This window comes from Pleurodeles waltl, chromosome 8 (assembly GCF_031143425.1).
Source record: "Pleurodeles waltl isolate 20211129_DDA chromosome 8, aPleWal1.hap1.20221129, whole genome shotgun sequence".
Lineage (NCBI taxonomy): Eukaryota > Metazoa > Chordata > Amphibia > Caudata > Salamandridae > Pleurodeles > Pleurodeles waltl.
The window spans coordinates 1,142,389,258-1,142,401,273 of NC_090447.1; the positions used below are offsets into that span (position 1 = coordinate 1,142,389,258).

At 40.8% G+C, this 12,016-nt stretch overlaps 1 protein-coding gene across 1 annotated transcript in view; it reads right to left on the minus strand.

The window, feature by feature from the left end:
* The window catches only part of SETDB2 (SET domain bifurcated histone lysine methyltransferase 2), a 1,110,478-nt gene that overhangs the window by 709,472 nt on the left and 388,990 nt on the right, over positions 1–12,016 (minus strand). The window contains exon 10 of the mRNA XM_069203525.1: positions 3,940–4,042. Within this exon, the coding sequence (XP_069059626.1) occupies positions 3,940–4,042 (103 nt within the window). The remainder of the gene's footprint in view (positions 1–3,939; positions 4,043–12,016) is intronic.

Below are 12,016 nucleotides of genomic sequence, written 5' to 3' on the forward strand. Positions count from 1 at the left end.
CAAGTCAGCTGGTGGCTTCAGTCTTCTCTGCTGGGTGACTTCTGTTTTGCTAGACTCTTCTTAGATCAACAGGAAACTGGTTCTAGGGATCAGGGGTGCCACCTAAATACTGACTGAATTTAGGGGCATTACAGGGAGTGCCAATGGGCTACTCACCTTTAGGGTGACTCACCCTTCCTATGACCACTTCCTTTAGGAAGTGGGCATAGTCCTAACCCTTCTGGCCTAATTCCTACTTAAGTGTCTACTTAAACGTATCTACCCTAGGGGTGGGACTAGCATGAAGTAGACACTCCTCCTAATTTACTCAATTTCCCCACCTGTAACCAAAAATGGGGTCAAGAACTGAGGGTCGGCCTCCTCCACGATTTGGAGAGGGCTGGTTTGCAGTTTAAAGGCGGCAAGGACTTTCAAGCTCCCTGCATTGGAATGTCCATCCTGCCTGGGAGAGCAGGTCACACCTCTGCGCCAAGCAGGCCTTTGTTCTGAGCCCTCGAGAGCATTGGTTCTCGCCTCAGGGGGCCAGAACTCTGACTTAAGGTGGCTGTAATGGTTTTGAACAGTCAAAGCCCACACTAGGATTTGGTACGTTTTTCAGGGGGCACCTCTAAGGTGCTCTCTGAGTGCATGCATTAATAAATTCATCACTGGATTCAGTGAGAGTTCATAAATATGAAATGTGTGATACCAAACATCCCTATTGTCATTGCAGCCATCCTATACCTGGGTAACCCATAATGACCAACATCCAGCAGATGTACTTAAGATGGCTTCACTGTTCACTTACTATGTCTGAGAATTGACAAAAACATAGCAGGGGCATACTTGCTCATGCAGGTATGCCCTCACATGTAATATAGTGCACCCTGACTTTAGGGCTGGAAGGCCTGAGATAGGGGTGACTTACATATATTGCTTGCAGTGCAAAGGAGACAGTGCACACAGACTGTGGGCCATGCCATGTTTACATTTTGGTTCTGCACCAAGAGACGCAGCCTGCCAAAGCAGCATGTAGTGCACTTAGTGATGGGGTCCCTGAGGGTGGCACAAGTCGTGCTGCAGCCCTCAGATTCAGTGAGGGTTCATAAATATGAAATGTGTGATACCAAACATCCCTATTGTCATTGCAGCCATCCTATACCTGGGTAACCCATAATGACCAACATCCAGCAGATGTACTTAAGATGGCTTCACTGTTCACTTACTATGTCTGAGAATTTACAAAAACATAGCAGGGGCATACTTGCTCATGCAGGTATGCCCTCACATGTAATATAGTGCACCCTGAATTTAGGGCTGGAAGGCCCGAGATAGGGGTGACTTACATATATTGCTTGCAGTGCAAAGGAGACAGTGCACACAGACTGTGGGCCATGCCATGTTTACATTTTGGTTCTGCACCAAGAGACGCAGCCTGCCAAAGCAGCATGGAGTGCTCTTAGTGATGGGGTCCCTGAGGGTGGCACAAGTCGTGCTGCAGCCCTCAGGGGCCTTCCTTTAGTACCTCATACCCTAGGTACCAGGTGTACCATATACTAAGGACTTATAGTGGCAGCTAAAGGTTTGCCAATTGGATAAAACAACTGTGCAGTTTTAGGGAAAGAGATCTGGCACTGGGGACCTGAATTCCTTCAAACGTCATTGCTGTTGCTTTTTATCTGAGTGACTAGACAGTCTGCCATTTGGGAACTGTCATTTTTGCTAAATTACAGTATAAATCAGGAAAGATACAACACGAGGATACGAATTGCTTCCTAACAACTATCCTGTCCAAAAGACTGTCTGACTTCAAACATCAGTTCTCGAGACGTGATTAGTGAGCACAGTCAGTGCCTCCTGTGCCAAAAGTGGTTAAAATGGAAACAACGCACAGCAACTTCACGAGCTTTTGCAAAATGCTGCCACTATCTTGAGTAGAATGAAATATGTTGATCTGAAACCACTGAGGCATCATGGAAGTCAGACACTCAACAAGCATAAGTGATTATGATGTAAAATTAAATCTGTTAACACATTAACTATCAACAAATACGAATGCGCAAGTAAAAAAATAACTCTTGGAAGAAGTATTATGACCAGCTTCAAATGTCAGAAAAATAGATAAAAATGAATTTGAGCTAATGTTGCAGCACTTTCTACAATTGTTCTGCTGCTGGAAGATAAAAATAGGACCAGGTGTGGTTTTATTCTTAAACTAAGGGGCGATGTTTGCATGGCACCCAGGAGGATGCTGCTTCTTGGAGCTTCAGTACAGCTCCTTCACTGGGGCACGAGACAGCAGTTGAGAGGTGCCAAGTCAGTGTTCCAGTCCCCTCAACTTTGGAGCAAACTTATACTTGGGGGCCAGGGTGGCAACCTTACTTGATTTTAAGAGAGTTTCTAGTAATGTCATGCAATGCTTGTTTTTTTCTGGCAGGAGGGAACAGGGCAAGCAACAAAATGGGAGGAGATGTGGGGCAAGCAGGATCTCACGGGAGGGAGGCAACTTGAAAGGCATGCAAGAACAAAGGGGCGGGTGAAAGAAACGCAGGAGGTGGGCGGGGTTTAAGGTGCGGGCAGCAATGCAGGTAGAGTGGGTTGAGGCAACCACCAACAGGGCAACAACAACGATGGGGGAAGAAACAGCAGGGCAAGCAACAATAACAAGCAAGAAACGACAAGCAACAACGATGGATCAACAACAATGTGGACTTCTAAGATGTGGCATGAGAACAGATTTCTTTGACAAGAATTATATTCTGATGACATTTGGAAACTAGAAAAAATATATTGTGACAGACATCGAGAGAATGACTTACTGAATAATAAAATGGATAGCAGATTACAACATATGGAATTAAAAAATCCATTAAGATGTTATCTGTCTCTAAACATTTTTAAAATCTCTACATGTAATTAAAAAAAAACAACAAAAAAAAACAGAAGTTAGACATCCAAAAGGAGTTATCCTTTAACACAAAAATGTTTGCTTATAAATGATAAATGGATATCTATTTCTATAATTAATTAACCATGAATTATGATTTTTTTGTTGCAAACTGGAGAGTGTTGTCATTGAGTTGACACTGCTATATTGCTTTAATAGACAGGGTACACATCTGAAAGTGTAAGAAAATTTCAAATGGGACAGTATGTGAAAGGACACTTTCTGCAATGGTGTTTCCTAGGAAGTTGTTTCCTAGGAAGTTGTAAATCAGTCTTGAATAGTCCAGAACAGATGCACAAGGAGTACAGATGTTTGTGTTTCAAACGTGACTCGCATGTTTTCCCACAAAAGCATATTTACGGTCTTCCTGAATTTATGGTATGGACCCTTGCAAAGCACCGTTTGCAGTGATGATGAAAATCAATGAAACATGCCAGAGGGAAAACTGCTAATTTTTAAGCCCCTTATTTTTCAAGGGCCCAGTTTGTACAATCAAAAAACAGAAATAATTAGGTAAAACAAAAAAGTGGTAGGAACAAATCAAACATCCTCTACAGAAGCATAGGAAAACTAGATAAAATGTGGCCGGAACAGTGGTAGGTATTCTCGGGGCACTATACCTATTGATGACATTGGCAAGAGCATATACGGTTGTAAATAATAGTAGAAAGCTCTTCGGGCTGGGTGAAAAAAGTCCCAGTTACACAAGAGAGTGAGAAATGAATCTACAAGGAATTATGTATTTGCGAGCACTTTTTAATGCACTGTGAGGCTATGTTGTACATTAAAAAAAAATACTGCCTTCTTGTAATTCCTTCAATATTGTCTATTTGCATCAATAATTAAGGCTGTGCGTGAAAAACACAATGAGGTACACTCAAATGAATGTAAAATTCTTTTTTTAAAAAGCCAATAAGAATATTATAGCCTGGTTAGAGCAAATTAGAGAAAACAACATGGGTATAATTCAACCAACTCAATTGGATTGTTCAAACCAATTTAACGGTTACTACCTTTAGATGTTTCCTGCGACTCTGAAGAATAGCTGTTTTAGTTTTTGGTCTCCTAACCACTGGATGCCTCAAACCCCTTTGATTAAAGCCATATTTTCGAAACCTGCATTGAAAATTAAGATTGATTTGCTGTAATAAGACATTTAAAGATGCATATCGGTTAATACTGGTTGCACAAATAAACATACATCAGCTATCATTCACATTCTTTAAAACACCTTTAGAGCCGATCACCAGATGCCCCTAACTTTAATGTTTGTATTGGGCATGCAAAAACATTTAGCTGTCTTGTCCAATATGATCTATGAATCAATACCATAGTGCAGGATACTCTAACAGATAGTTCAGGAACTATTGGTAGGTCACCACCAGCATCCTGGAAGTAGCTCACTGAAGTGCATCCCAGCATAGTAGTAAATTCAGAGAGAGTCTACTATAGCCATACTGAGGAAGGTCAGCATGGAAGAAAAGGACAAGATTTTCTTTGAGTGTGTTTACCCAAAATAAAAAACACATATTTGATAGAAACCTGTGCATTTTGCGAAACTAACAAGCTGATATCCGTAAACAAAATAGTTTAAAATCCAAAACATATTTAAGCTACTCTATATTGATAGTTCATACTAAGATGTGAAGGTTTATAGATTTTATTAGTTCCATTGTGCCAGTGGGTATTTACTGCTGTGGGTGGTATTTCATTTTGCATGTGGAGGCATTTTATTATGATCAAACTTTTTTTGAAATTGCTGTTAGTAACTCAGTCTTATGCGACAGTTAGTTCGTTTTGTAATACAAAACTGCATTTTAACTATCTAACAGCTAATATACTGTATCCAGAATATAGGCAATTACAATATCAGTACAATATAAAGTTTAGTTTAATTTACGTTCTGAACTCAACATCTATTTATCTCAAAGATATACATTTCTTCAAGGTACGTATGAGGTTCAGAAAAGTAAATCTATACTTAGCTATATATGTACCTTCGTAGAACTGCATTAGTTAACGCTCTGGATATACTATTTCCCCATACCTTAATAATGTGACATACATCTGGGTGGCCACTACTAGCATTCCTGCAAAGCGTAGCAACTAGTGTGATTATCTCTCATTAATTTATTACATTTGTTAAAATCAGAAGCTCAGGACTATTTGAGTTGATCAGAATTAAGTCTTGAAAAGTTGGCAACCCCTGTATTAAGGGATTCTAGTAAGTGCGTACTTTGAAAGTTCTTCCCCATACTTAAATTCTAAAATGTTCACACTCCAAAAAAAGGGCTAAGGTTTGTGGCTTTTTGCAGAATAGTGTACTGCGTACTCACAGAGGGAACATAAAACCTGCTTTATGAACTTCACCCCCTTTCTGAATTGGACTTAACTTATGTATGAAAGAGAGTGTCTACTAGCCCAAACTGAATCGAGTGTTGTAGGTCTGCACCTCCCCACCCCCCAACAAGTTGTCAGATTTGTGTGCTGACACTTTCAGCACAAACCATTCCAGAGATACCAACTGTCCATTCCCCCTATAATTCCAACTTCACATGAAGCATTTTTGTTGCCTGATTTCTAACAGTCAACACAATGTTTCTAATTTTGTGCACCTTGGGCTGAGCTCCCCACCGGAACATGATCTTATGTACAAAACCTTTCAATTTACCTAACACAGATGGATACCTTTCAACCAAGTAGTCAATCTCTTTGACAGGTTTGACCTACATTATTTGTCCCTTGGCTCCTGGTCTAAGTCACATTCCCAAAGTGGCTTGGAACCCAATCCAAACAGATTGAAATCCAATCCAAAAAAGGTGCTCCCTTCTTTGCTACCTACAGCCTACCATATATTTTCCTGCCCCAGAATTCAATTTCTGCTACAAAATAACCGCTCATCTCAATTTTCTCCCTGTCATACCCTTCCAATTTATATTGGTCTTACATACATTTCTATTTTGAGATTTAATATATCCTGTCAATCCTTTTTAAATGGTATTATGTACCTCAAACTTGAATTCACTTATACAACAAATTGAACTATGCACTTGAGATCTCTCACCTTTCCCTGTTGTAATCATAAAATAAAATCTACATTTTGAACCACCTTAACTTTATTATCCCTCTGCACGTTTTCCCTCTTAATATTCAATACATATTCCAACGAACCTACTTGCATCTTCTGTTTGCTTGCATTTTGTTTGTCAGCATTTTAATATATTTTGAAGTAGCATTTTTAGATTTAAATATACATAATAATTCACTTTAATCTTACATCATTTCTTTCTCAGTTTATCTCTGATTTGGTGATGATTTTTCTCATTCACATCATTAACACACTAGATGGCTCTTCCTCACTTATTGCTACATCTAACACCTCTAACAACATTAATAGTCCTTTGTGGATGCTTTTATTTGATGTACGCATCTTCATTTGATCTGGTATATACTCATTCTTCTTACCTATCAATATAGTTTACTAATAGATCTCTTAAACACATTACAAAGCTATCAGTCTATTTGTTTTAACCATGAAATCTGCAGAAATAACTTACATCATTTTAAATAATGTTAATTCTTGTTCCAAAGTGCACCTCCAATTACTTTAAGGTTGTGGTGTACCAGATCAAAGTGTCACTTCCTAACTTAGTTTGTATTTCTGGAAGGGTAGGGTAAACACTTTTGCCATCCTCTTTTCTCAAGCAATGCAACAAAGTTGCTTGTTTCCCATCACTGGATAACCATAGCACTCCAGATGCAAGCATAAATAGTTTGAAACTACCTACCCACTCTTCCCAGGGTGCCTTGGGTATAAACTTCTCTGGAGTTGCCATTTGAGACAAGTTGATTAATGCACAATATGATATTATTAGGAATATATTCATGCAAGATGATAAACTAAACATTATCCAGCCTAGTAAAATGATAACACAAAAAAATAATGAAAGTACTCACAGTTGTCCACTATGAAAATTAACAAACTTCAGCATCACTGTTAGGTCAGTGTTATTATACAGGGCATGTATTTTCCACTTGAAAAAAAAGTACCTTGTTCCTATTGAATGATCCTGTTGACCATCACTAATCACTAAAATATGGCATCATGTTCTCCCTTGAATGTTTGTTCACAAAGGGATACTCTGGACTGAGGATGTTATTTCCTTATCTCACTGTTGTTCGGTATAACAAAGTGTGGACTGGGGAATTTTTATCTAGTACTTTATAGAGACGTGAGGTAATGTGGGTTATATCGCCGTCCAGGTGTATCTCTTCTACTTTCACTGATTCTCTACTTCCTCCCTCTCTCACTGGCAGTCTCCCTACCCATTGTAGCAGTTGCATCAAGCAGTATATATCAATGGGCCATAATCTGTTTGGGTTCCTAGTACATAGCTTTCTACATCGAGATGTCCAGGTCTCTTTTTGAGAAGAAAAGATCTTGCTATGTGGGATAGTTTATTGTCCCAGATAACATAAAAAATGGAGGATATAAGTCCTTGCCCTCTCTTCGCCCCTCTCACTCTAATGTGATTTGAGGCCAGATGTAGGTAGGTTTCCTTTTGCGAGTTGCAAATTGCGATTCCCAACGACTCGCAATTTGCAACTCGCAAAAGGAAATGCAGAAAGGTGTTTCAGACACCTTCTGCGACTCGCTATGGGGTCGCAAAGACTCACCACATAAATATTTATGAGGTGGGTCGCAGTTTGTGACCCCATAGCGAGTCTAGGCACTCACGGGGATGGTGGCCTGCTGGAGACAGCAGACCACCATGTCCGTGACTGCTTTTCAATAAAGCAGTTTTTTTTATTCTCTTTGCAGCCCGTTTTCCTTAAAGGAAAACGAGCTGCAAATAGAAAAAATACCGAAACCTTTTTGTTTCGTTTTTTTTCCAGAGTAGGCAGTGGTCCATAGCAACTCTGCCTGCTCTGAAAAAATATTTTTGTGAGCTTTCACAAAGGGGAAGGGGTCCCATGGGGACCCCTTCCCTTTTGTGAATGAGTTACCATCCACTTCGAGTGGATGGTAACTGCGAGTTGGTTTGCGACAGCTTTCGCGGTCACAAAGCATCTCTACATCGTGATGCGGTCGCAAATAGGAAGGGAACACCCCTTCCTATTTGCGAGTCGGAATCACATTTTGCGAGTTGGTACCGACTTGCAAAATGTGATTCTGCATCGCGGGAGGCCTTTTGCGCCTCGCAAACGGCGTTTTTTGCCGTTTGCGAGTCGCAAAAGGCTTACTACATCTGGCCCGAAATGCAGAAAGGTGTCTCAGACACCTTCTGCGACTCGTTATGGGGTCGCAAAGACCCACCTCATGAATATTAATGAGGTGGGTCGCAGTTTGCGACCCCATAGCGAGTCTAGGCACTCACAGGGATGGTGGCCTGCAGGGGACAGCAGACCACCATGTCCGTGACTGCTTTCTTAATAAAGCTGTTTTTTTTTTTTCCCTTTTTGCAGCCCGTTTTCCATAAAGGAAAACGAGCTGCAAACAGAAAAAATACCGAAACCATTTGTTTCGGTTTTTTCAGAGTAGACAGTGGTCCATAGGACCACTGCCTGCTCTGAAAAAATATTTTTGTTTGCATTCACAAAGGGGAAGGGGAAGGGGTCCCATGGGGACCCCTTCCCGTTTGTGAATGAGTTACCATCCATTTCAAGTGGATGGTAACTGCGAGTTGATTTGTGACCGCTTTCGCGGTCACAAATCAACTTCACATCGCGATGCGGTCGCAAATAGGAAGGGAACACCCCTTCCTATTTGCGAGTCGGAATCACATTTTGCGAGTCGGTACCGACTCGCAAAATGTGATTCTGAATCGCGTAAGGGCTTTTGCGCCGCGCAAAAGCCTTCCTACATCTGGCCCTTGATGACTTAGTACAGCAGTCTAGTTAAGGAATTTCCACCAGGGTCATAATGTGGTGGTTGGACCGCCACAGCAGCAGCGGTCCTGACCGCCACTCAAGTCTGGTGATCTAGCGACTGCCAAACTCATAATGAGGCCCACAGACTCTTGAGATTAATGTGAAGACCACCATACAATTCTTCCTAAGATACACGAAGTCAACAGAGCAACAGACAGAACTCCCTTCTACAATATTATACCTATAATCTCATAGCACCAAAAGAGAACCCTTCTGTAGGACAATTGCTATGCCTTCATAGACACTGATTGGATTTACACACGTTTACAAAACATGCAGACGTTCTCACTAGCTACTTACAACAACATTCCTATCCCATACAAATGATAAAGTGGGCTAAGAAGAGAGCAAGGAACAAGAATGATTCAGCCCTTTAAGACCCATCCTAAATATCTCAAAGAAAGATTACTGTGTGTCAGCACTTACTGTTGCAACTTAAACTTTAGCTTTAATTGATGTTCCTTTGTTCATGGATCAATAAATAACAACTGTCTGTTTCCTGAGCGTGGTGGTGTAGGGGGATCAGATGGTCATGGAAGGGTTGGTGCTCCAGGGGAGCTGTCTAGCCTCTCAAACTCAGGGGTTGCAAGGTCTAAATGTCCCTCTTCTTCAGAATGGCAGCTTATGTGCAGATACTTTAGTTATCAAGCTGTTTTCCACCAGGTCACGTATATACCACATTTAGCTACATTATCAAAGCCAACTTATTGCAGGTGTTTCATACAGTGCTATTCTTTATCGGTAATTGAAAGTTTACGTTTGTGATTGTGTGCATGGGCAAGTGAATAGGAGATCGTGATAATGGGTGACTAGAAGTACTTGTTCCAATTTCTTTGGAGAACATCATATCAGCATGGCTCATCATTCAAAAGTTGCACATAGGCCATGAGCCAGGACCCCAAATTTAGACCTTTGGTCCCACTCCGGAGGAGGGGGTGGTGGGGAGGTTTCTAGCATGATTTTGTTTTGCACTAAATGGACGTCCAGAGATGGAAAATATATGATAGCAAGTCATCACTCTTTGCCTTTTGTCTGATATTATTGGATAAGCAACTATAGCCCAAAAAAAATAATGGTTTTCATATTTTTGATAAATAGCATACTAATTAATCATAACATGTGGAAAAATAAATCTAATTCCACCAGATTGGTTAAATTCAATAAAATAAAATTATTAATTGTAATAATAATAATATAGTCCTTAAAATAATACTACTAATACTTTATTGTATTCCTCATATATTGATATAGATTATATGCATACTTTTTACTCATAATTTCAAATAATAAGTCACATCTTACACAGGCATTGTATGTCATAAGTGAATATAAATACAATTTTATCATTCACATTCATCATCATCATTGTCTTCTGAATATGTCATCATTCTCCTGCGTCTGCTTGATTTTCACAGGCTGGAAATCTGCACATACCAGTGCACGTGAGGTCATTTAGATAGCAGACACATGTTGACAGTTTGCAGTTGCTAATGCAATTGCAAGCTAGTAGATCTAACATAGCCTGAGGTGCTGACTGCCCCTCCATCTAGTCCAAGACCAGATGCTCTGCTCCCTTGTGTTTTCCCAACTTCACCTCCCACCCTCTCCCAATTGGACTAGGATCATTCAGAAGACATATCTTGCTTATAGCGGCTTGATAATTTAAATGTTCTGCATGCTTTTTCAGACAGTCCCTTGCAGGTGGAATATACGCAAAACATTATGGGATCATACAGCATATGGCCTTTAGATGTAAATGCCAATTTCCTTCTCGAGCAGCACGCAGCAGAGCCAGCAAGACATTTTTAACAATATCCACATATGACATCCAAAATGCAGAGAGATCTCCATTGTCATGACGAAGATGTTACAGGAATACATCCCAAAGCTGTTTCACTTCGGCAAAGGCAGCATTCTGCAACAGGTCGTCTCATCTCTGTTGGCACAGGTCTTTTACAAATTCATTAACACCCTCAATGAAGGAATAGACTACCTGAATGCTCTCTTTGTAATTCTTCTCCACCCAGGGGATCAATTTGATTGTACAAACGAACTTCTAGTACTGATGATATTGATCCTTCTGCTATCATGTCTGCTTCAATGCAAAGGTCGCGAAGGCCAGCATCTTGAAAGCGTTTTCCAAGAATTGACCTGACATTGCAAATGGTGTGAAAGGTGTCCATTCATAGTATGAATCTGCTGTACGTTGCTTTATGCTTCCACACAATCTCAGTTGCTTTTACATAGAGAGCTTGATCTAAGAACACTACAATTTTTGCCTAATGCAGTGATTCCCTTATCAGCGCTGACTGTTTCAAAATTTCAGAAACTACTGTCAACTTAGTTGCAGGGACATTAATGGTGGGCACGTAGCCAACGGAATCCTGTGATACACTAACCAGATCTCTAGTACTGATGTTAAATCCTGTCCAATTTGGTATTATCCGTGCGAGGCTCACTTCTTGTCTTGCAACAACCCAGATTATGTTCTTATATTGTGCAAGATTTTCCGGCAAGACTTTGGTATTTGTCTTCAATGGCTGCGGCCCAACTCATTCGCCAGAAACATACATGAACAGCCTTTTTGTTTTCTGGATCTCCTGTCAGAAGTCCTAATAGGAACCATTTAAGATAATCAGGCACTGCAAATGAATCTTTATCAACATCTGATGGATAATTTGACCATGGTGTTAATGTCAAGTTTGTTTTAATCATTATTCTTATATGCAATGATGTTTCATCAATGATCTTGTTCAAGTCTGTTTTTTTAACCTTTAAAACTGATAATTCTCTTTTCAAACTCTGGTTTTCTCTTGCAATGTCCTGTAGCATGACGGGGTGTGGCTTGGTGCTCAAGGAGTGAGCAGCCTTGAGGAAGAGCTCTGGCCCGGGCTCTCCGTTAACCGTCCATCCTGACTACACTACCCATCCAAATGCACAGTTTCACCGAGACCCAGGGGGGATGGGGGCTTTGAAGGAAGGTCGAATTGCCTGCTTTGGGGCCAGCTACCGACCTGCAGAAAGAAAAACAACAATGCAACGCCTGACCCCAAGATGGCCGGCGCATTGAAACCGTTGGGGCCTGATCTACAACCGGCCTAACGAGGACGGGCTCACCGAGGAGCGCCCATGCCTGGTGGCGAGGCTCCTGCAACTGAT